Source organism: Phocoena sinus, chromosome 18 (assembly GCF_008692025.1).
Source record: "Phocoena sinus isolate mPhoSin1 chromosome 18, mPhoSin1.pri, whole genome shotgun sequence".
NCBI lineage: Eukaryota > Metazoa > Chordata > Mammalia > Artiodactyla > Phocoenidae > Phocoena > Phocoena sinus.
In genome coordinates, this window is record NC_045780.1 from 67,803,877 (window position 1) to 67,829,330 (window position 25,454).

General features: G+C 51.4%; 1 protein-coding gene across 3 annotated transcripts in view; it reads left to right on the top strand.

The window, feature by feature from the left end:
* Nucleotides 1–25,131, top strand: part of FARP1 (FERM, ARH/RhoGEF and pleckstrin domain protein 1) — a 292,555-nt gene extending 267,424 nt beyond the window's left edge. For all 3 annotated transcript variants that reach the window (XM_032611162.1, XM_032611161.1, XM_032611163.1), the window contains 11 exons: nt 1,572–1,653; nt 7,105–7,342; nt 10,028–10,158; nt 14,988–15,056; nt 15,310–15,399; nt 16,043–16,125; nt 16,214–16,326; nt 16,730–16,893; nt 21,479–21,586; nt 21,945–22,096; nt 23,552–25,131. In XM_032611162.1, coding sequence (XP_032467053.1) covers nt 1,572–1,653; nt 7,105–7,342; nt 10,028–10,158; nt 14,988–15,056; nt 15,310–15,399; nt 16,043–16,125; nt 16,214–16,326; nt 16,730–16,893; nt 21,479–21,586; nt 21,945–22,096; nt 23,552–23,633 — 1,312 coding nt within the window. In that variant the 3' untranslated portion in view covers nt 23,634–25,131. The remainder of the gene's footprint in view (nt 1–1,571; nt 1,654–7,104; nt 7,343–10,027; nt 10,159–14,987; nt 15,057–15,309; nt 15,400–16,042; nt 16,126–16,213; nt 16,327–16,729; nt 16,894–21,478; nt 21,587–21,944; nt 22,097–23,551) is intronic.
* The last annotated feature ends 323 nt before the right edge of the window (nt 25,132–25,454 follow it).

Consider the following 25,454-nt stretch of genomic DNA (forward strand, 5'->3'; position numbering starts at 1 on the left):
CTGACATTAGACACGTTGCTTCCTTTCTTTGTGCCTCAGTATTTAGCTGTTTAATGGGGGTGATGGTGGTACCTGGTCACAGTGCTGCCACGAGGATTCAGTGATGTAATGCACTCAGCACTGTAGCCAGTACGCAGTAATCACCAGATGCCATTATTATTATTTTTTTCTTCACTGCCATTCAAGCCCCTGGACTGTCAACATCAGATACAGCCTGGAGCCAGAGAGATATAAATATATACCCAAATGCTCTGTTAAAAGTGCCCACATCCACGTATATACCCTGAGAAAACCATAATTCAAAACGATACATGTACCACCACAGTGTTCACTGCAGCACTATTTACAGTAGCCAGGACATGGAAGTAACCTAAGTGTCCATCAACAGAGGAATGGATAAAGAAGATGTGGCACATATATACAACAGAATAGTACTCAGCCATAAAAATGAACGAAATTGAGTTACTTGTAGTGAGGTGGATGGACCTAGAGTCTGTCATACAGAGTGAAGTAAGTCAGAAAGAGAATAATAACGTATCCTAACGCACATTTTTGGAATCTAAAAAAACGGTACTGATGAACCTAGTGGCAGGAATAAAGACGCAGACGTAGAGAATGGACTCGGGGACACAAGGGGGTGAAGGGGAAGCTGGGATGAAGTGAGAGAGTGGCACGGACATATATACACTACCAAATGTAGAATAGATAGCTAGTGGGAAGCATCCGCATAGCACAGGGAGATCAGCTCGGTGCTTTGTGACCACCTAGAGGGCTGGGATAGGGAGGGTGGGAGGGAGACCCAAGAGGGAGGGGTTATGGGGATATATGTATACATATGGCTGATTCACCTTGTTGTACAGTAACAAATAGAAACTAACACAACACTGTAAAGCAATTATACTCCAGTAAAGGTAAAAAAAAAAAAAAAAAAAAATACCCACATCTTTGTCATCTACCACCCAGGATATCTAGGGGACCCCTGACCTGTCTCTGAACCTGGGTCTCCCATCTTGCCCTCTTCTGGGTCATTCTCCCCATACCTACCTCCGTGCATGGGTCTCCTGCACTTCCTCAATTATATTTTTCTCTTCCCAAGGGCTTTTCACACAGCCCTTTGTCTGTATCAGACTAAGGGCTCTTGAGAGCCGAAACCTCGATTTTGAGGCTAAGTCTTGCTTCTTACAAGTGTCTGTTAGTCACAATCTGTAAGGAAGAATCAGTTTCATGAGCTTGTTACTGCAAGTCATCTCCACGCTATTCTCATGCTGAGAAAATCACCCAAGTGGGGATGGGAAAAGGAATGTAAAATGAGACCAAATTAAAATGAACAGAAAATGGCTCTTCCGTATCTCTTTCAAAGCACAGGTGCAATTCTTTGTCTGCAGAATGACTGGGGTAATTTCAAAGTCTCCTTCTGGCACTAACGTTCTGTGACACACAGAGAAGGGAGAGGTACAAATAGGTGATTGGAAAGGAAGACATAAATGTTGATACTTTGTCATCTGGGGCTGGCACACTTTCCGGTCATGTTTTCACTGCTAACACTTTGGTTTCCAATGCTTTGCTCGCAGGGAAGGCCGCTCGAATGCGCACATCAGAGGAGATTACCAAAGAGTTGGAGATGTGATGCTGAAGAACATTCAGGGCATGAAGGTGAGCTGCTTGGGGATTTGGGAGAGAGAGTTCCCCAGGGAAAATAATGCTGAGGCTGCCAGAGGCCTTGTTTGTGATCCTTGCCCGTGAACACGTGGCCTGATTCGAGTCTGCATGTAGCGCAGCCCCGGGGGAAACTCTTCCGTCTCCTCTAGATAGTTTTATTTGGAAGCATAAAGAAAGATCCAGCCACTTTGGGGGAAGCACTTTCCGTTCTTTCCCTCTTCCAGAGCTCTGTGTTGTAACCAAAACACCAGGTATTTTCTGTGACTAAGTCATTCGAAACTTGTTTTTAAAAATTATGTAGACAAAACATTGGTTGACTGAGCATTTCACTTTTAGTTGTTTTGACTTCTTGCGGGTGTGACAAAGATACTGGATTCGGAGCTGTGTAGGAATTCCAGTCAGTTCTGTGGCTTTCAGTTGGTTTATAAGGTGAATATATTTTTAACCATCCAGCAGTATCTACAATGATCCAAAAGAGCGAAAGTCTCCCCAGAGAAGTCAGTACATAGTGAACCAATATTCTGCCTCGTGTTTGAAATCTGCTCCACCTCTTACATCTGAAATTTTCATTTTTGCCTTTTCATTTTAATCCATTAATCATTCCTTTAATATGGAATGTTTTAATTCACATAATTTATCTTTTGAATACAAATACATCTATGTTTGCATTTTAAAGCAATCTTTCTATATCTCAACCACCCACAGAGCCTTCCTAATAACTAATAACTAAGAGCAAGCTTGTAACCCCCCGAAGAGGGCAGGTTGCTTGTACTGCCACCATGCAGCCCATCCAACCATCCGTCTGTGTGTCCACCCACAGGCCATGCATACTAGCTGAGCACCTGTAACGTCTAAGGCACTCATAGAATAAAAGTTACTGTTGAGGTTTGAATTAACTCCTAAGAATCTAAGTTGTTTGTGTTCGATTTGTTCCTCTTAGAATCGTGTCTCCTGAGATAGGACAGTGGAGGCAGAGGAACGGGGCAAGGGGATGCAGAAAAGATAGGATCTGAAATTACTCGAGGGATTTCCTGTTGCTCTTAACAAGTTCAAGATATTATTTAACAGACCTGGAGCCTATTGCTCGCTTTTTCCTGGTGTTCAAAAAGCAACACTCCCCGCTTTGGGCTGTACCAGAGAGAGGCCACGGAAGCCAGCAGGACTGCAGAGTCCTATACGAAAAAAAGCGAAGAGTCATCTAAGGTGTTCCATGACAATAGTATTTTTAATGCCCTAAGTAAGGTGGATATACAAAACTCAGATGGAACAGTAACGGACATCTTTTCACTTTCCATGGTGGTTTTTATTATTTTATTTTTTAGAGCAATTTTAGGTTTACAGAAAAATTGAGCAGAAAACTCACACGGAGGTTCCATATTCTCGACACACACACACACACACACACACACACACAGACACACACACACAGAGTCTCTGTCCCCTAGTATTAACATCTTGCCCTGGTGTGGGGTATTTGTTACAACCGATGAGCCAGTATTGATGTATTATTATTAACTAAATCTGTAGTTTACATTCGGGTTCACTCTTCGTGTCTTACATTCCATGGGTTTCGCTAAGGGCGTAACGTGACACTAACCCACCGTGACAGCATCACACAGGACAGTGTCACTGCCCTAAAAACCCTCCGTGCTCCACCCGTCATACCTTCCCTCCCCCAGCCCCTGCAGACCACTCATCTTTTACCATCTCCATAGTCTTTTCCAGAATGTTATATAGTTGGACTCACCCAGTGTAGCCTTTTCAGACTGGCTTTTCTCACTTGATAAAAATAGCCTTTTTTCTCTCTTCTATAACACGTTTCTGTTACTGTTGTACTTCCTAACTTTCCTCATAGGAAGCCTCTCTCCCCACGTTCTGCACTTTTTTTCTTGGCCCAGTTTGGTTTTTACCTTTTCTCATGGTGCTGCCTTCTGCCTGCCTGGGATGGGGGCTCCCAGCTGAGACTTGGGCTCCTCCATGGACCTCGGGGCAGTGGCAGACACCTGCCAGCTCGGTCCCCGCCCCCTTGGGACAGCCCCAGAGTTCTGTTTGCCACCTCCCCTCGTGTCCCTCTGGCGGAAGGGTGCCCTACGGTAGACATCCGTCCTCCTCTCTGGTCACCTAGCACCTAAGCCCTCCTAAAAATAGACCTGATTTCCGCCCAGGGCAATTCTTTCCCCGTCAGTCTAGTGAGTTGGCATTTTTGCACGTAGTCGGCTAACCCTCGGCTGCGCTGGCGTTTCAACCATTGTGCCGGTGCCACCAGCATTTGTAGCATGGACTCTGTGCAGGCAGAATAGAAATAGATGGAGAGCCTCTGGCAGCCTTTTGGAGAAATTGGGTTGTTTTTTTATTGTGGTTGTTATTGTTGGTTTTAAAGAATTTTTATGAAGGGTGGAGGGGAACGGCAGAAGGTTCTGGACATGTAGAAGCCCAGGTTGGCACTTTTGTCCAAAATGCTTCGGGTGAGCTCCAACTTTGTCTTTCCCGCTCATCCCCCCACCTGTGCGTTTACCTGCACATGTTCAGGGGCTCAGCAGGGATGCTGACATCACCCTGCAGCTGTCCCCAGACCCTCCGCACGGGACTGAGGGAGCTGGCCAGGGGCTCCAATCCCTGCCTAAAAGTCAGAGGCTATCCAGATGATGATCTCTAGCCCGGGCTGTGAACTTTCAACTGGAAACATCTGCCCAGATGCCCAAAGGCATTTCACAGGCCAGGGAGGCCCTCGCCTTTTACCTGGACCCTTCCCCTGCTGGTCAGGCTGTGACCTTCCCTCCCGGGCCCTGTCTTCCTGAGCTTCTACCGCCTGCCCCCTCTCCTCCTTCACCCTTCCGCTTCCCTCCCATCGCCTCTCAGTTCTCCTTCCCATCTGACTCACCAGCTGCCTCTCGTCCACCCGTCCTCCCCAGCCACCATTGATATCGTAGACCGACTAGGCTCCAAACCCGCCTGGCCTCTCTGTGGTTTAGAGAATACAGTCCAAGCTCTAAACCTGAGCGACGAAGCCTTCCCTAGATGATCTTTCACCTTCCACCTCCCGTCCTTCACATTCTACTCTGTGCTCCAATGACCTTGAATCCACCTCTCCAGGCACTCGGGGCCTCGCAAGACCCCTTTCTGAGCGGGGTGCATGCATTGGTTCGTTTGCTCATTAATGCCTGCAGGCAGCAGACATCTGTGGAGCACCTATGGTGTACATCAGGCCCCAAGGATGTAGTGACAGGACAGACGCACTCTCAAATGAGGGACTGCGCGTGTGAAAACACTGCATAGAGCTACACGCACGCACACCCATGCCACATACTTACACGTGCACACACACAAGTGAGGGCGTGTATAACTGGCAGAATCCAAATAAACTCTGGTTTGTCCCAGTGTCAACGTCCTGGTTGGGATATTGTGCTGTAGTTAGGCAAGATGTGAGCGTTAGGGGAAGCCGGCTGAAGGGGTACGTAGGACCCCACCCCCCCCCCCGTACTTGTCTTTGCAACTTCCTGTGAATCTATATATGTTTTTTTAAAGTCAGCAGGGAGACCACGTGATAAAGGCTAAGATGGACAATAAGCCCAGGAGGAAAGGGAGAGCAGGGAAGGCCCCAGAGCTGGCCCTGAAGGACGGAGGTGGGGGTGGGGGGGCTGAGGGGGGCGCATCTTAGGAGCAGAGCGCCCTGTGCCAAGGTTCTGGGTGCCAGGGCCCGGCACATTCAAGGGCAGGTTGTTCAATGGGTGTCCAGAGCGAGTAGCAAGAGGCCATGTTGGAGAGGCAGAAGGGGTTACATGCTAAGGGCCCCATGTGCCCTAACGACAACTCTGGAGTTTGTCCTGAGAGGGTGGACGTTCTTGTCGCATTCCAAGCAAGAGACGATGTGCCCATTTGCATTGGGGTAAGTTCCTTTTGGTGGCACTCGAAAGTCAGGTGTCAGGAGTGGAGACAGAGACCCCGATGGAGACACCATTGCAGTGGCCAAAACAAGGGCAGTGACCATGGGGTGAAGCCAGGAACAGGCTTGCTGTTTTTAGGAGGTAGAGTTGGCGGGACTTGGTGAAGGATTCAGAAAATGAGGGGATCTGGAATCTTATCCAGGTTTTCTGTCCTGAGTAGGCGGTTGGTGGCGGCACCCATCCTGGGGTTAGAGGATCACGGGGCAGCCTCAGTTGCCGCAGGGGGTATTGGGTTGGTGTCTGGACTCACTGCGTTTCCCGCTCTTTGCGGAGCGTGGGAATGGAGGTGCCGGGATGGGGAATCCAGATGTGGGAGTTAGCAGCACACGGATAGTGAGCCCACCTCTGGGAAATACTGATGGGGTAAGACGTGAGGACGACAGCTGCGTGGGGAGTTAATACCTCCTGAACGCTCTGTCAAACTTGTTGCCCCACGTCTGTCTCCACCACCACCTGTTCAAGGAAAGCGATATTCGACAGCACTTGTTAAAGACGGTAGAGCAGACTATTCAGGGCCGTTGCCATAGGTATGGGGACACTGCAGTGGGATTTTGCAGTGGGAGAGAGGGATTGGCCTCAGCTCCAAGTGCACCGGGGGCAAGTGGAGATCTACAGCCAAGGAGCAGGGCGGGGCTCAGAGGATGGGAAATTTCTGTGACAAAACATCACGGTCGTGAGGGGGGGGACTCTGGCTGAACCGACTTAACAGGATTCTATCCCGAAGACAAGTGGGGTGCTCAGGCATCACCTGGGGGGGGTGCAGACCCCAATGTCAAGGGTGACCAGGTATCCAGGGTGGAGGGTCCTGGTTGAACTGACTTAGCAGGGTTCTCACCGAAACGGGATTGTACAAGGAAGGGCACAGGCTGGCCTGGGAGAAGCTTCAGAAGGCTGACAAAAGTTTGCTCAGGCAAAGGGTCTCGGTCAGACCCCAGTAGAGAAGGACCGCGTCTCATTCCTGTCCGCTCCCCGGAATCCAGCAGAGCAGGATATGCTCAATTATTACATGAGCAAATTGGGGGGGGGGGGGGTAGTTAAACAGAAATACATAGTTTTAACTCTATGACGTTTATTCAGTGGCTCTGGCCTATTTGTCGTTTTTTGATGTTTAGGAGAAAACCCCAAGCCCCCTGAAGGAGCTCCCATTGTTTTATTTCCCCTCAGTTTTGCCAGTCTTCTTTTAAAAGGACATGTATACCTCTAATGTTATATCTACATCTCAAATATTTTATAATCCCTGCGTATTTTAAACTGCACGATGCTTTAATAGAGTGTTTTATTCCCTCCTGAGAAGTTAAATGGTGAAATATTAAAAACATGAAATTAAGTAAATGGAATGAAGCCATGAAAGCGAAGGTGATCTCTTTTGAGTGTTAAGATGGGCGGACCATGTGGCTGAGCAGGACTCCGCCCCTCCCCCTCTTCCCCCTCCCCCCTCCCCCCTTCCCCCTTTCGTCTCCCCGGCTCCCTGCCCCACCCGCTCCCGTGTCTCGCCCACCAGCAACTGGCGGTGCATCTGTGGAAGCACGGTGAGGCTCTGGAGGCGCTGGAGACCGGCATCCGGGGCTCCCGGCGGCTGGAGAGCTTGTGCCGAGACTTCGAGCTGCAGAAGGTGTGCTACCTGTCGCTCAACACCTTCCTCCTGCGCCCGCTGCACCGGCTTATGCACTACAAGCAGGTCCTGGAGCGGCTGTGCAAGCACCACCCGCCCAGCCACGCCGACTTCAGGGACTGCCGGGGTGAGTGCTTGGCGGGGCGGGGTGTCTCGGGGATACTGTGTCCCAAGAGGGGCAGATGCGCTTTTTAGGACCTGGTCAAATATTTTCTGTCCCTTTTTGGTCTTTCACGTAAAGAAGGCGGTAGTGATCACCATGGCTTCTCTTTTCCATCCCCTCTTGCATGCATTTTCTCCTTCCATCCTGCCTGGTTTAGTGCACAGAACCCTGGAGAAGCTCCACTTAGAGTCAGCCCCTTACAGGAAGCTTTCCTCTACCTCCATGGTGGAAACTCATCACCTCCCCTTGGATGGGCCACAGAAAACGGCTGGTAATAAATACTGTTCCTCATCGCTGCAGGGCGTTTGTAAGGTCACCCCAATAAGCATTTCACCTGTGTTAACTCTCAATCTTAACAAGAAGCCTATGAGACGGTTGTGAGCTCATTTTACATATGGGGGCTACTGAGACCAGAGAAGTTAAGGAACCTGCCCAGAGTCACACAGCTGGAAAGTAAAGGACATGTAGCCTAACCCAGAACCCATGTTCTCGACCATCCTACCCTCCCTACTGGCTCATGATATTACTCACTGTTCCTCGCTCAGCACCTGGGCCAGGTACTCCGCCAGGTATCTTCCTTACGCTAACACCTTTAATCCTTTCACAACCCCATGAGAGAACCGTTGTTATCCCATTTTATAGATAAGAATACTGAGGCTCAGAGGGGGTGAAGGACTTGTGAGTGTCACTCAGCTGGCAAAAGAGCAGGACTGGCCTTCCAGATCATGCTTTTCCCACTGGGCCACGCATCGTCTTTCTGAACCTGTGTCCTCTGCCTTGCGTTGCATGTGGTCTGTTACTGTCCACACTCCCTGGCTTGGACCTGCAGCCCCTTGGGGGCCAGGCCCTGAGGCCTGCTGGGTCCCCTGCACTCTGCAGCGAGTCCATGCACAGAATGCGCCCCCCGCAGGTGGCTCTTGACAGATAACATGAACTCGCACACCCGTTAGTATGTCAAGACCAGTGTCTCTTGCCTAAAGTATTATAAACTTCATCTTAGTTTTTAGAAAGACAACCAAAGAAAAGATGTGTCAGAGTAGTTAAGACATTGGCAGTTCACGGAAGGGCAACAGAAATGGCTCAAGGCGTGGTTTTGGCTTGCTTTAGTTGGCAGTCTTTGAAACAGACCATGCTGCCCCCTGCCTTGTGCCTTAGTATATTCTGTTCCTTCCGCTGGGACTCCTTTCCCTGGGACAGTCCTCTTTTAAGGCTTAATCTGTGCCTCACCCTCAAGGCTGGGTGACCCCCCCGCCCCATCTGCCTTGTCCTGCCGTATTGGCAGTCCCGCTTGGCTGTGCCTGGATGAGATGACCTAGGGCCCTTCCCAGCTCCCAGGACTCAGACCTGCGTAGATCTCTTACCCGTGAGGGCGAGGGAGAGGGATGTCTCTAGTTTTGCACGTGCTATTCTCAGGCCAACTTGCCTAGTTTTGCATTTTACTATTATGCTAAACAGTCTCCATTGAGAAAAGTCTGTTCTTCACAATTAAATGGCAAAAATGTCTGTTCCCTAGCTGAAAACGTAAGGTGGCATCATTGTAGAAAGACTGGGCAAATCGAGGAATATCTGAATGTAGATTTCCTGAACGGGAGGGATGCGGAGAGCCAAGAGCTGTTCTAGAATGCGTCTGGGGCCAGGCTGCCATCCGTTTTCCTCTTAGAGCTTCTGCACGCCCACCGCACTAAACATTCAGTGCCCGGGAATTGTTTGTTGGACTAAATCGGCTGGTCATGTCTAAAGACAGAGCAAGCTCTGGGTTTGTCACTATGGCTGAGACAAGAAGCATTCTGTGATAAGAAGACAGGAAGCATTTCATTTGCATCCCCAGGGAGACAGCTAAAAACAAGGAATGCTTCCTGCCACAGTTGAGGTGCTGGGGGTGGGGGCGGAGGCGGTGTTTACTGTCCTGAAGATCGAAGTTCAGTGGACAAATGTTTCTTGCTTTCCCTTGACAAACAGACCAAAATGCTCAGCTACTATGGATGTGCCTGCCACCCAAACCCGTGCTAACAGGGCACCAGCTCCTTTTCCTTATTGGGTGCCCGTCGGTATAGGGGAGATGTGCCCACATTGGGAAATTTAGTTTGCAGCTGTTCTTTACAACCATTTTATAAACACTATAAATGTCTGCAGAAGGAAGAACCAGGGTGTGTTGGAATGTTCATTACCCAAAAGTGTTGCACTACCAGTTAGACCCTTTGCCAGAAAGATCCCTCCTTTGCCCTAGATTTTTCTATGGTTTTTCTGTGCTCTCTTTGCTCTGTTCTTTCCCGGTAACAGGGAAGGGAAGGGAGGGAAATCTCTGCCCCTGGGACAGAATTCCAGGCACTCTTATTCCCTTGCTGCTGCCCCTTTATGCCAGCAAGTGATTCTAACTGAAGGACAGCTGTACACCACCAAGCTTGAAGGGGGCATTGATGTTTTCAAGATGGCTTTGGGGAAACTAAAGCAAAGCCAATCGATACATAAAGTAAATCACTCAATTTTTATTATTGAGAATTAGCAGTGTTTTCCCTAGAAGCATGGCTTCGTTATAGTTCAGCTACAGGAGGATATTACCCTGGAGAACTGATCTTAAAGATATTGGGGGAAAAAATGACCCACGTCTGCCATGAATGCTGCAGCTTTTGTGTCCGTTTCCTTCCTTAGCTGCTTTGGCAGAGATCACGGAAATGGTGGCCCAGCTTCACGGTACGATGATCAAGATGGAGAATTTCCAGAAGCTGCATGAACTCAAGAAAGATTTGATTGGCGTTGACAATCTTGTGATTCCAGGAAGGGTAAGCAGCTGTGCTCTCCGTATGCTTTGGAGGTAAAGCCAGAAAGACAACATTTAAATGACTTACATTTGAACCTTTTGAATATGGACACTCCCAAGTTAAAATATCCTCCTTCTGAAGTGGCTTCCTTTCCCCCTGGGGGACAATTGGGAAAATGCCTTGAACATTACGGTGTCAATTCAAAAATTCTGTGTTAGAAGGAGATGAGTCAGTCAGTCCTTCCACCTCACATGCTGCTTTCTCTCCTTACTGGTTGATCCGTTCATTTACTTTTTCCCACCGTATTCTGAGTAGATTTGAGACTGCTCATTTTATTTTTTTAAATTTAGGTAAATAAAAGAAGATAAAGAAAAAAATTTTTTTAAGAACTGGGTAAAATGGCGATAGAAAGCAGAGAAAACGCTAGTGCATGAGAGCAGGCAATAAATTCCCATGTAAGAAAAGTATTTTTTTAAAGATGCAATTTACAGGGACTTCCCTGGTGGTCCAGTGGTTAAGGCTGTGCTTTCGCTGCAGGGGGCACAGGTTCGATCCCTGGTTGGGGAACTGAGATCCCACATGCCATGTGTTGTGGCCCGCCCCCCAAAAAAGATGCAATTTGCATAACGTAATTTGAATTTGGAATTAAAATAACATTTTAGCCAGAACGTGATTCTGGGAGGGATGCAAGTTCCCTTATGCTATTAACCTTGACTTGCCCATGTGCATGACATGTAGGTCATTCACAATAAAATAGGGCCTCGCTGTCCAAACACACTCTCTCCACGCCAGTGGGCATTTAAAAAATACAGGGTAGCCTGCCTTTTTCCAATTCTCTTCCTAGGAAGCAGTCATTGACCAGGAATTAATACTAGGCAGTCGCTGTGCCTCGCTCCATCTTCTCTGTGGGAATTTTTTCCACTAGTCCCCTATCTTGACCCTCATCCAGGTTCAGAAGGGAATTTTAGCCTCTTTGATCTGCCTTAATGTGCAGACAAGTATCCCGTGGGTCAGGGGCTTCTAGTTTTATCTGACAGTTGGCCTCCCTGGAAACTTTAAATCTGTGTAACTCAGAGAAGAAAAGGGAACATCCCTCATCTTTTGGGTATTTGGGTCTTTCTGTTGGGAATCCTAATTACAAAGCTGACCAGAATACCAGTTATAAAATGTTGTCAGAAGAGTTATGTGGTAAATGCTGGGTGGAAATTAACGCTGGGATTTACTTCAGCTCTGCTGGTGAGAAAATTCTGCCGGGACTCAGTACACAACAATCACGTTTACCCATCCATGCAGAAGCCTTTAAAGCCTTGTGGAATCAATGTAATTTTCTCTTAGCTTTGGATGTTATGAAATATTTAGCATATCAAGCTACAGGGCAAACAGAGCATTTGTAAGGAACTCGTTTTGAGGAATAGTTTCCACGGTGCTATGAAAAGAGCAGTGGATTGGAGTAGGTGGCCCAGGTTCAATTTCTGGCTCCACCAGAATTGGGATGGCTCACTTCCTGGAACGTTCCTTCCCTTCTGTAACACGGGGGTCATACCTTCTCCGTCGTGGGTGATACGGATCAAATGAGATTTAATGTGCAAAACTAACACAATAAATACGAATTATCTTCCTCTTCCCCCACCTACACTTACCTGAGTTTATGCTTATAATGTCATTGAGTACCCAGCACAGCATCGTAGAAGGCACCAGAAGCTTTTCATCAGATACGGGCGCTCTCACCCACCAACTGACCAGGCGATCTGGGCGAGTTCCTTATTCATTTTGCTCCTCAGTTTCCTTATCTGAAAACTGGGGATGAATCTACAGGCTCACATATGCAGCTAATATAAGCACCCAGCACATGTCAGGCTCACACCACGTGCTAAATAAAAGAAGGTCATTATTATTGAGGAAGCTGAGGGGTGCTGGTTCCACACTGCAGACCCGCCTTAGCTGCATATTCTTATGTTCAATCTGCCTGCTTCTCGGCCACTCACTGTTTCAAAGTCAGCCCTGACTGACCTGGGAAGGAGGGATCTACGACCCTCAGAGGGGCGAGTTCTAAGATGGGCTGTTCCACACACGGAAGCTAATTGATTCTCTTTTTGTTTTTTTAAGTCTTTATTGAATTCGTTACAATATTACTTCTGTTTTATGTTTTTGGTTTTTTTGGCCATGAGGCATGTGGGATCTTAGCTCCCCGACCAGGGATCGAACCCACACCCCCTGCATTGGAAGGAAAAGTGTTTAACCACTGGACCACCAGGGAAGTACCCTGTTTTTTTTGTTTGGTTTTGTTTTTTTTTTTTTTTTAATTTTAAATTATCGAATAACCTGTTGAGTGGAAAGAAGGCTCTGACAGATTTATCTACTGGTGGAATTTGAAAAATTGAGATTTAAAGGTGAGCGGCTAATGTTCCAGCTCCCTGCGGTCTAATTCCTCACCCAGCTTTCGGGCATAATCCTGCTGCCCTCCCGCTAGGGTCAGGCTGAGATGAGGTCATGTCCTGGAAGGCAGGATTCCCCACCCCGCAACCCCTGCCCCCACCCCGGAGGCAAAAGGCCCCAGCACACTCCGGCCTGAGCCAGGCCCCCAGGGTGTGTTTTCTGTCCCTAAGAGTTCTGTGCCTGAGAATTCTTCCGGGAGGATAGTGGAGGTTCATTTGAACAAAACTCAGAGGCCTGGATATTGTGAATTTCACTCCAGTAGGAAGCAGCTTGAGCTTAAGGATATTAGGAGCCTTTTCTTTTTCTCCTATTTCATGGTTTTTTTTTAAAATTAAAAAACAGTTCTGGGCAAGAGGCATTTTCCATCTCCAGCCCTGAGACGGTGATCTGAGTCCATAGCCCTTCTGCAGAAGCTCCACCTTCCCCTTCCCACATCCCTAAGATTCGTTAAGAAAACGCACATATAACAACATCGGATATGCGAGCCGGGAACAGGAGTGACAGCACAGTGGGGTCACCACTCCTCATTCTCTGATCCCCTTCAGTGATGAGAGCAGTCCCCAAACACCGTTTCTTCATACGGTACCGTTGCTGTCTGATAGCATCCATCCCATGGACCAGCAAGTATTTGTTATGTGTCACTTCGTTGATCTCCAAAATACGTCAGTTAAATCACCAGCAGATGTTGTCTTTGATTGACATTTCATAAAGGACCAAAGCAGGAGTCAGGCTGTGCAGTCTATAGAATGCAAATGAACTGGTTGAGTCCCTGTTCTTGGCTCGTTAGCTACTGAGGTCACAGGAAAACTAGGTAACAAACAGCCCCAATACTTAGTGACTGAAGACAACCTTTTAGTATATGTCACGGTTTTGTGAGTTGGGAATGGGGCAGGACTCAGCCAGGTGATTCTTCTTTCTGTAGGGCATTGACAGAGGTCCCAGATGGGCTGACCTGGAGGGGCCAAGGCTTACACTTGGCAGACGGCTGGAGGCTGGGCTCAGCTGGGACCGTGCACCCGAGAGCCCGCGAGGGGCCTCCCCAGCGTGGGTTCAGGGTGGTCTCACTGCTTGATGTGCAGTTAGGGTTCCCAGAGCAAGTGTTCTCGGGGACAAAGCAGAGGCTCTGTGTAGTTTTATGACCCGGTCTCAGAGGTCACACAGCATCACTTCCATACTCTCTTTGTCAAATTGATCACCAGTCTACCCACATCCAAGGGAAGGGGACAGAGACCAGCCTCTGTGGGAAGAATGTCAAAGAACTTGCAGCTGTGTTTTAAAAGCAGCCCTGTGGACACATAGTTTGGCGGTTCCTTAATAAGTTGACCATAGAATTTCCTCATGACCCAGCAATTCCACTCCTGGCTCTATACCCAGAAGAACTGAAAATAGCTGTTCAAACAAAAACTTGAACATGCATGTCCACAGCAGCACTGTTCAGAGTAGCCAGAAGGGGAAGCAACTCAAATACCCATCAACAGCCTAAGTGGGTAAACAAAGTGTGCCCCGTCCATGCGGTGAAATATTCAGCCCCAGAGAGGAACGAATTTCTGACATGGGCCACAGCATGGACGAACCTTGAAAACATTGTGCCAAGTGAAATAGGCCAGACACAAAAAGCTACATATTACATGTTGGACTTACATGAAATAGGCAAATCCATATAGACAGAAAACAGATTGGTGGTTGCCAGGTGCTAGGGGAGGCGGAAACAGGGAGTGAGAAATGGGGACTGACTGCTTAATGGTTTGGGTGATGGAAAGTTCTGGACCTAGGTGATATTGATGGATGCACTAAAGGTCATGCAGGGTAAGTTTTATGTGTATTTTACCACAATTTTTTAAATGATAGTTTTGTGGAGGGTTTCTGAAGTGCCCCTGAATCGTCTGTGCCCTCAGAAGTTTATAGTCGGGAGGGAGAGTTCCTTTCTGGCTCTTTGATCCTGGAACACAGTTACTAGTTTTGGAGAACCAGATTTTAAGTCGTGGAGAAGAAGATGCCTCTATTGCACAGTTCTCTCCTATGGCGTACCTGTCTTTCCCGGTCCCCGGCTGCCACTTTGTATCCATCCAGGGGCCTTGTCCCCTCCTCGCAGCCGGAAGCCCTGAGGGCCTGGGGGTAAGTGTAGAGTTATAGGTCCGGGTGTGAACCAGCGCACCGCACGGGCCAGCGGAGCTCCGACCGCCAGCTGCTTCTCTGGTGGAGGAGCCAAAGCTAGCCCTTGCCTTGCAGGCTGCTCAGAAGGAAAGGAGCTCAGAGGCGGCACGGCACGGCGTTCAGTAAATAGGAGCTATGACGGGTACGGTTTTTAGTGTGAAAGGGACCACGATGGGCGGAAGCATCTCACATTGCGTTGAGTCTGCGCTGACGCGGCTTTGCAGGCTCCGAGCCAGCTCGTGGGTGTGTTTTCTCTGCAGGAATTCATCCGCCTGGGCAGCCTCAGCAAGCTCTCCGGGAAGGGGCTCCAGCAGCGCATGTTCTTCCTGGTAAGTGGTGAGAGCTGTTTGTTCAAGGTGATCGGTGACTTGTGAGCCCATGGAACCAGCAAGGGTCACGGCGCTGGGCCTTGGCCACCCCAGAGCGGGTACCTGGGAGACAGGAGGAGCAGCCAGAGCTGCTCAGACTGGAGGTGTTGAGATCCACGAATTGTCCTGTCGGACTCTGAAGACATAGTTTCTGTACTTGTTGGTTTCCAACGGAGCCCATTCGTCTCAGCCGCGCTTGTCCTTGTTCTTCTAGTTCAACGACGTCTTGCTCTACACGAGCAGGGGGCTGACGGCCTCGAATCAGTTTAAAGTTCACGGGCAGCTCCCGCTCTACGGCATGACGGTGAGTATGGGCCGTGGGCATGGGATGGGGACCTCTGCCTCTGGGCTGCCTGCGGGGTGCAGGAGCCAGTGACAGGGGGAGGGGCTTGATAAGGAAGTGAGAGCATCACAGGCGCTGTGAAAAACCCAGGCCTTGTTAGGGCTCCCCTAGAGGGGCCCCGGGACCTCACTCCCTGTCCTGCACCTGGGATGCGCGGCTATGTACCTTCCGGCATCAAGTGCGGAGGCAAGCTGCCGTGCCTACGTGGTGTGAACTTGCCTTTCACTGCCCGGTGCCTGGCCCCGGGGCCCTGAGAGGCCAGCCTCACCGTCCACGTGGAGTTAAGACCAGGAAGCAGCCTTTCTCCGGAAATGTCCAGTGGACGGGTGTCTATATTCTGTGATCCTTGGTGGGCAGAGGCAGACAGGGCGCCAGTGTGCACCAGTGTGGCTTATCCCCACACTCTCCTCAGTGGTCGGGTAGAGGGAGGTTTATGGCTCTGACGGAAAAAAATATAATGCATTTTGACCTTGCTTTCACCCTCCTGATGGGGACTTTTTTGGACTTGGTTCCGCTGAGCTGTAGTCAGTTCGGTGAACATTTGAAAATGCACTGAGTATCCCAACCCCTGCTCGGCAGTAACTTATGAACACTCACCCCACAGATGGAGGAAAGTGAGGACGAGTGGGGCGTGCCCCACTGCCTCACCCTGCGGGGCCAGCGCCAGTCCATCGTCGTGGCTGCCAGGTAACGCGGGAAGCCTGACCTTTGACCTCGGTACCCCTTCTCCCCACCGTGGCCTGGAAATACCTGACGTCCATCTGTCCTCCTCCAGTTCTCGGTCCGAGATGGAAAAGTGGGTGGAGGACATACAGATGGCTATTGACTTGGCCGAGAAAAGCAGCGGCCCCGCCCCCGAGTTCCTGGCCAGCAGCCCTCCTGACAGCAGTAAGCATTGCACTGAAAATTGCCTTACCGATGCGCCCCATAGCCACAGTCTATGTTTGTGTTTTAAGCTAAAAATCAAGGAACTTTTTATAAAAGTTAAAAAAAACAAACAAAACCCCTTAAAAGAGAATGAGCGAACGGAAAATCGCCATCTTTTCTGGGCCAGCACTGCCGCTTGTCAGCCTCTGGGGGGCGAGGGGCGGGGAGAAAACTGTTGGGGGCTCCCTGGCAGAGGATGTGGTGGGACGTCCCTGGCCAAACCGTCGCTGCCAGTGTGACTTCCTGCCCGGTGGGTGCCCGGGACCCCCAGCCTTCCCATCCCATTCGGCTCCTGGGCGGGGTCGGGACAGGGGCCCTCCTGGCGAGCAGAGAGGAAAGCGCTGCCTCTTTGCTGCCCCCGCAGAGTCCCCGGAGGAGGCAGCGGGCGACCAGGAGTCGGAGGACGACCTCAGCGCCTCGCGCACCTCGTTGGAGCGCCAGGCCCCGCACCGCGGCAACACCATGGTGCACGTGTGCTGGCACCGCAACACCAGCGTCTCCATGGTGGACTTCAGCGTGGCCGTGGAGGTAGGGGCAGGCGGCGGGGGGTCAGGCCACGGGCACTGGCCTTCTGAGCATGTGCGCCCTGTGGGCCGGCAGGTGCACCGGCCTTGGCGTCTGTCCGTTCCCAGGCCGCCTGTGCAGTGATGGTTTCCTTTTGTCTTCTGGACCGTGCCCTCTGCTCTCGCGGAGTTAGCCACAGGGCGGGGACCGTGCGTGCCTTTATTCGTGTGTCCGCGCCGAGAGGTCCGGACGGGCCGCGCAGGCGCCGTTCTTGCTGCGCCCTGGAGCAGGCCCCGGAATCGGGTGCGGGGAGGCGGTATGGTTGGAAAGCCGGTGCCAGCCAGGGCCACAGCAGGTAGGTGTATTTCATGGAAGAACCTGCAAGAAGCCGGCTCTCGGAGCGTCCCGAAGATCTGGCTTTGGGGATGGGGGCTCTCCCCGTATTGCGACCGTGAACCTTCTAGAACTCTCCAAACCTCATTCCCTAAGCGTCCTCCAGTCCAGGTCCATAATCCCTAACCTTTCAGAAAACGCGAAGCCCAGAAAGCTCTGAAACCGTGAAGTTCTCGTCATACCCCATTGACAGCAGAAGCTGAACTGACCAGTCGGGAGGCTGTCTGTCGGTTTTGCGAGCGCGTCCTGTTTTATACTACAGAATCGCTTTGTTTGATTCTGGGCTACAACCCCAGACCCCACTGCCTGGGGTGCCATAGAGGACAGGCACTGGATTATCTTTCTAAAATCTGACAAATTCTGAATTCCTAAGTGGCCCGAAAATGCCACATAGGAGATCGTGAGCCACGAACAGCGGTTCGTTTGCTTTCGGAACCAACAGTGTGTTGGTTCAAATGAGCCGAACATTTCTTGATGGGTAGGCCATAGGGGTTCTCTGAGATTGTTTTCTGGAACTGAGCTTCACAGGTCCACAGAACTGTGTTGGTTGAGTTTCCCTGCTACAGCTAATGTTCTAAAACCCATGCTTCCTCGTCAAGACATCCTCATCCTCGGGGCTGTCCCAGCGCGTGGAGCTCCCCGACTGTGCGTGGCCTTCCGTCTCCTGCATCCGCCCCACGGCGGCGGGGGCTCACGGTACTCATCCTCCTTCCCATCACATTTCCACTGCATCTGTCGGCGAAGCTTACCAACTGGAGATTTCTTCCAGGAAACAGGGATCTTTCCAGCAAGGAGGGGGCAGTGGCCATCTGGAGGCAAAAAATACCTGATGACATCTCTTCTGTCCAGGCGAGGCCAGGGGAAGGGCGGGGCCGTGCGGGAGAAGTCCTCTTTGCTTCGCTTTATACTCACCTTTGCGATGTGTAGTCAGGGCTGTGGAGGTGTGGGAATTTGGTAGGCACGAACCTTCCTCCTTAACCCTGGAGGCAGGCAGGCCATTCAAGAATGCGGCCCAGACACAGCTCCTCGAGCCCAGCTTTTCAGGATGATAGCCTGCACTGGTGCTATGTGTGCACACACGCGCGTGTGTCAGTCAGCCGAGTGGTCAGCACGCTGCGGCCTCAGACCAAACCCTGCCCGCCCCCTGCTTGGTTACAGCCCGTCAGCGAAGACCAGGGTTTTCCGTTTTTGAGTGGTTACTACAACTATCTTTGATTTTGCCCCTTGGCCCAAAAAGCCTAAAATAGTATTTGGCCCTTTGAGGAAAGGTTTGCTGAACGTTGTAGCCCGTGCGAGCGAGCCCTGAGCCAGTGTGGCTTTAAGGTGGCCGTGATGCAGCTTGGATGCTCGTGGAACTGGCGCGTCTGTCGCTCTGTGAATGTCCCTTCCTTGCCCGATCCCCCTTCCCCAAGGCATGTGGCTTCAGTCTGGTGTCCGTGGTGGGCTCCTGTGGGTGACCCATGCCCCTGGGTGACCGGAGGTGGGGGAAGGGGGACGAGGGAGTGGCTCCTTCCTTCTTGACGTGCTGCTTCCTTACCGTCCCCGGCACCAGGTTCTCTCTTCTAGGGCTCGTGCAGGTAGGAGTGAGTGAGGGGGATGTTTGGGGGCAGCGTGAAATTGAGCTGGCCTCCGTAGAAAGTCTGGGGGCACCGTCGACGTCGGGGTGCTGACGCTAGGACGGCCAGTGTGAAGCCTCGCGTAGGCCGTAGGGCCAGCGGAGGGTTCAGAGGTGAAACCATCCAAGTTGTGTTGTAGGACTGGAGTTGGGAGGCGGTGGGGGCTGGGGAGAGAGGAGGGTGTCACGCAGCCGTCTGCACACAGGTGAGGACCAGGGGGATGGGGGGAACGTAACTAGGGGTGGGGACCCTCATTTCCTGTGGCTGCCACGACACATCTGAAGATGTGTTAGCAACAGAAATGTGTCCTCTCACAGTGCTGGAGGCCGTAAGTCCACGGTCAAGGTGTCAGCAGGGCCGGCTCCTTCTGGCGGCCCGGGTCCAGGTCTCTCTCCTGGCTTCTGGTGGTTGCCAGCCACCCTCGGTGTTCTCTTGGCTTGTGGACACATCACTCCAGTGTCCGCCTCTGTCTCACTTGGGGGTCTCCCTGTGTATCTGTTAAAAAGTCCTCTTCCTATGAGGACGCCAGGCATTGGGGTTAGGACCCACCGTACTCCAGCAGGACCTTATCTTGATCTGCAACGACCCCATTACGGTCATCTTCACAGGTACTGGGCCTTTGGGCATGAATATCTTCTGGGGGGACACGAATCAATCCACAACAGGGATGGAGCAGGTGGGAGCAAAGAGGCCTTCCTCCAGTCTGGGAAAGGCAGGAAATGGGCCTCAGCCGGTGCCAGATTGGGAATGTTGACCTCTCCCGTAAAGGCAGCACACAGAGACTGGTCCGGGTTGGAGACAGACCCAAAGGCCATTTGCGTAGACAAAAGGCTCAGGCTCTTGAGAGCAGCTTAGGGGCCACGTGACCTGAGGAGGCGACTTGAAGTGTGTATGGGAGCGAAGCCAAGGGAGTGAGAGTTTCGGTGGGGTTGGCAACTTTGGAGGGCACGGGGGCAATAGGGAGCAAGGAGAGACCAGTAGATACAATTACTAAGAAGCGTCTCATCTGTTAAGCTGGCAAAGCTAGAAGGACTTACTCAGAACGAATACCCTGGCATGTTCCAGGAGGATTCAAGGCTGCTGGCAGAAGGTAAGAGTGTTCTCATGACCCTGCCTTGGAAAAAACACTGGCCTGGAACCTGGATCATCAATGAAGTGTGTAAACCACACTGTGGGTTGCGTTCCAAAGGTAAACGCATCTAAGAGAAAGGTTTTTTTGGGGGCTCTGTCTGGAGGAATTTGATTTCAGTATAAAAATAAGGAAAGGAAAATGTGCTACTCTCCTTCCTCCAGAGTGAGACTTGCATGTAATCACGTGTGCTATTGCACAAGCATCAAGTCCCCACTCTGGTTGCTTGCCACCATCACCTGCTGGAACCCACAGTTCCCCTTCTCTTGTGCCTTTCGCCAGTGGGTAAGTGGCAGCCAGAAGGAGTGATGGCACACTGCGGTGGCCACAGGGACAGCTCTGCTTCCGGTGTTCTCTCGGCCTAACGCACCGTCAGATTGCAAGCGACTCGCAGCCAGAGCCATTTAAACTCCTCTTCTCACAGGCACCTTACTTAAGAATGCCTCTTGGATTAAATATAGGTTACTGGAAAAGCCCCAAAGGGATGGAATGAAGTAGACGCAGGTGTGTGTGTATGTATATTTTATTGTGGTGCGTTTGCCCGTTTCACCCCTTTGAAGGGAATGATTTAGTGGCAGTGATTATATTCACCATCCATTTCTCTCTTCGTCAAGGCTTCCTGGCGATGAGCTGCTGTCTTGTCAGGGACACGGATGAGGCTTCTTAGGGTCCTCTGAGAGGTGACACAGGGGCTTTGGAGAGAAGGCAAGGATGCACAGGCTCTGCTCTTGGCGTCCCCCCATTGGCTGCCTGTGATTTCACGGTGATGCTCTGTGCTGGCAGCGCCTGCGGGCCTCAGGAGACCATGGAGCTCCGGAGTTAAACCAGGACACCCGGAACGCCTTCCCACCAGCATAGGATGGAGCCTGGAGGCTCTGCGCTGAAATCCAGCGTTGCAGCCAGGGCCACCAGGTGGCAGTCAGGAGCTGCTGGCTGGCGCCGGGCTCCTGCCGGCTTAGAGTTGAGGGTGATGGATCCTTTCCCACGGATGCCCTAACGAGCACCACCCGCTGGGCAGATCTGTCTCACCATCCTGGAGGTCACAGGTCCAGAGATCAATGTGGCAAGAGGGCCACGCTCCCTCTAAACCTCTGTGGGAGGAGGCTGCCTTGCCTCTGCCGGCTGCTGTGGGTTGCTGACCAGCCTTGGTGTTCTTTGGCTTGTAGACGCATCACTCGAGCCTGCCTGTTGTCACAGGGGCTGCCCTGTGTCTGTCTCCTTTTTAGAAGAATGTCAGCCGTAGTGGATACGGGCCTCTACTCCAGGACGATCCTCCTTAATTCTACATCCGATGACCCTATTTCCAAATAAGGTCACATTCTGAGATACTGGGGGGCGGGGAGGGGGTTAGGAGTCCCCCTCCCAGAGCAAAAGGCCGTTTTCTTAAGTCACCCCCAGGAAGCCTGCTCACAGACGCACGGCCCTGCCGGCGGGCCCCACCAGGCTCCTTACGGGCTGACTTGTCTTGTAGAATCAGCTGTCTGGGAACCTGCTGAGGAAATTCAAGAACAGCAACGGGTGGCAGAAGCTGTGGGTGGTCTTCACCAACTTCTGCCTCTTCTTCTACAAGTCGCACCAGGTATGTGCCCGGGGACGGCTGGGGAGGAGCCTGAAGGACCCTCCCTCCTCGGGGAGCAGGCAGCTTTCCTCCGGAAGGATGAACAGCTTGACCCCTGAGCCGCCCAGGTGTCGCAGGGGGGCCCACAGCAGGCTGGGCAAGGCCACGGCCCTCAGAGACCCCACAGCTCTAAGCGAAGGCTGCTGTTATCCACTTGCCCAAGGGCTGCACGGCTGCTGGTTGGATGAGGGGAGGGGGGGCGCGGGTGATGTCACCGGTGGCCGACGCGACGCATCTGGGCCTGGACCTCAGTCCAGACCAGCTGCTGCGGGCAGGTGCCACACCTGTGGCTGCTCCCACCTTCTGTGCCCCCTTCCAGGACAGTCACCCCCTCGCCAGCCTGCCTCTGCTTGGGTACTCGCTCACCATTCCCTCGGAGTCCGAAGACCTCCACAAGGACTACGTGTTCAAGCTGCATTTCAAGTCCCACGTGTACTACTTCAGGGCTGAAAGCGAATACACGTTTGAAAGGTAAAAGTCCCCCTCCACAGGGCACCTGCAGCGAAAGGACACCCTTCTTCTGAGCAGCGGGCTTTCTCCCAAGTGCGTAAGGCCTCGTAGCAGCAGCTACTTGCTGCCTGGGCATTGACTCCCTTCCAGAAGGGGCTTCTTGTTCTCACCCTGCTACTTGCTTAAAATGAAAGCGCTTCATAAGACCTGGGCTCTGTGTGCCCAATGCGAGTACACATCTGTTTTCACAGGAGCAAGTGGAACCGTGACTTTCCCTGGGACACATCAGCCCAAAACCTGTACGCTAGTTCACACCACGCGGGGTACACTTTTCCTTCTCTAACTTGTGTTTTTCCAGTCGATGGCTACAGTAGTTGCTTCGTCCCGTGGCCAAAAGGCTAAGTAAGCTTCAAGTCAAAAGACCACGTAAGGAAGGAAAAAAAAAATCCTAGTGCCTCTTAGTTAGTTACCTCACCAATGAGACTGGCTCCGTGGTGTGAAGACCCAGGGCAGTAGTCTTCCTTTAGCCAAGAAGTGAAGGAGCCAGGCTCTCGCTGTGGCCACATTCAAGTACAAATCCCGGGCCTCGCATCCTGGGGCAGGCTCTGAAAGCAGTGTCACTGCCAAACCACCACCTGGGCGAGGGGTGGTCCTTGGGCACCAGACCAGACAGGGCAGCTGCTGCCACCCCCTGAGGGAGAAACTCTTCTCCTGAAAACCCACGAGGGTTTCCGATCAATGGGCCAGTCATCCGTGCACAAACTCACGTAAAGTTAGTTCACGGGAAACAGCACAGTGGTTTAAGACCAGGGTCGAAGCCGCCGTTGACACCCACCCCAGAGCAGCGGGGCCCTAAGCTACACTGGTTGAAAAGGGAGCCCAGGGGGTAGCACTCCTCAAATTTGATCCTGGACTGGAAAACTGAGATGCCGTCACTGCTGTGGCAGGGAGAACGTAGCCCTGGGATTAGGGATTTCTAAAGCCCTCTAAGCTCCACGAAGGCGGGAAGCCGGGCCACCCCAGGTCTCCTCCCCCTGGCACTCCTGACGTGGTACACCAGATGACGCTTTGTTGTTGCAGGCGGGGGACGCTCAGCAGCAGCCTGGGCCCCTCTGCTTCTAGATCACAAACAGCCCTGTGTCTAGGATAGGCCGCACCCCACTGTCCTGAGAAGGACTGGCAGTGTGCACTGCAGCCCCACGTCGGGCGCGTCTGCAGAAGGAGCGCACCCCGGGCAGTGGTCCTCAGGAGTACCTGGAGGAGGCCTTAACCCCGCTTTCCTTTACCTGGGAGCTCATGTGAGATCTCTCCTGCTACAAAAGCAGATTCTACGCCAGGCAGTATTAGGTCACACTGGGGCTTTGTAAGTAACGACCGCCAGGGGTCATGAAGCTGTAACAAACAAGAAAAGCAGATTTCAGAGACACGGGCTGATAAAAAGTGGCCCCTGACGGTTATTTTACTTTCTTGTCCTAGATGGATGGAGGTCATCCGAAGTGCCACCAGTTCAGCCTCCCGTGCCCACGTTCTGAGTCACAAAGAATCTCACGTGTATTGATGGCAGGACGGGACACATGTGTTGATGGTTTCAGCAGTGGCGACTTTCCCGGAAGACATTTTCTTTCTTCTGTATTAACGAAGCCTAGTAAAATTAACACCTGTCTGTCTGGAAAACAAAATAATACATGGTTTCACAGCGACTCTCATCTGTCTCCACAGAACCATTTTAAACCTTGTCTTCGCAGCTGTTAATTTCTCATCGGAACTGGACCGCACCCCTGCCTTCAACGCGGGTGGCGTCTCGGCCGTCATGCCCTCAGGGGGCTGTCTGCAGCTTGTGCCAGTATTAAAACATTGTCACGGACAGAGTGCCGAATGACAGTTTCTCCCTCCGCAACTGCACCTTAGAGTCGGTACTAACACATCCATGCAACCAAAAGACAGGGCAAGGGCTCTTTGTTTTTAAAAAGATGATCGATAAACTTATGATTTTGATTTCTAGGCTGCTGTATTTTACAAAATGGATTTTCCATTGTTTGTCTGCGATACACTTGGCAGTCTTAAGCAAATGAGATCGTTTTCAGATTTTTTTTCTCTTTCTACTTTTATAATGATTGATTGATAGAAAATTAATTAGTAGGATTTACTTTTTTGATAAATGGGCAGTTTGCAGCATCCTGTGTTCCACTGGGGGCTGCAGGCTCCAGTGAACCGCTGGGTCCCAGACCTACTTCTTGGCACAAGTTGACCAAATTGTTTAAGCGGTGACTATTTACAAAGCATAGCGGGTTGTTTTCTGTTTGTTAAGAGAAGCGGAAATCCAGTGCGCTCTCTGGACTGTCGGTGTACTGAGTGCCGTATCCGATGGGAGGGTAGTAAGCTGTGGTGTTTTTGCTGTATGTTTCACAAGCATGAGAACCTGTATGGCAGTGACCAGGGCCATCTGTGCTGTTACGTTGTGGAGCGTGTCTGAGCTTCTCGTGGATGCAGGAGCTCTGAGTCACAGTGCGTAGTCCCCTGGCTCCTGTGATCATACCCGTATCCTACTGCAACTACACACTCAATAGTGGTATATATATCGTGCCTGTCTTCACAAACCATTCTTTTCTCCTTTTGATACTCACCGCCCCTCCCCCCGCCAAACCACCCCCCGGCCTGGGGTATGGACATATGACATTGCACATCCTTGACAGTCGGACAACACAGGGAACAGGGTTCCAGTAACTGCTGGGGCCCACAGGTCAATATCCGTTCGCCTCTTCTCCACGGGGATTGAGCGGCTGCTAGTTCCTTGGTATTGTTAAGCCCTTTCCTGATGCCGCCCCCAGAGGGGGCGACCCATCCAACACGGTTCCCTTCCAGTGCCCCACACCACAGCTAGGGGCCCTCACCTGAGACACCCAGGACCACCCCGACTGGGGGGCTGTGACCGGCGTATGTGGAAACATACAAATGGACAATGAGTAGCTCGAGATGTCTGTGAATCACTTGCCTTACGGTCTGTACAGACAGTTTTAAGTACTAACAAAAGGGAATAAAAATACCTCATGCCACACTCCAGCATCCTGAAGTTTTAAGGCAAAACCACCAACCTCGTCTCTTGTCTTTGACTGAATCTCAGGTGGGTCCGGGGAGTCAGCTGGTCACCGTGGGGTGGGGTGAATGAGCTGCTGAGTCTGTTCTCTTAAGACAAACAACATATTTTGATACGTATGTGATTATTTTCTCTGCTTCTTCCAATGTGGGACCGGGAAAGCAGAACATTTCCAGAAGACTGACCTTCAGAGGCTCTAGAAGACAAGGGGTTGAGGGCAAGGTGGGCAGGGAGGGGACTGGGAAGCCTTTGACCCCAGTCCCTGGGCTGCTGAGATGGCGTAAT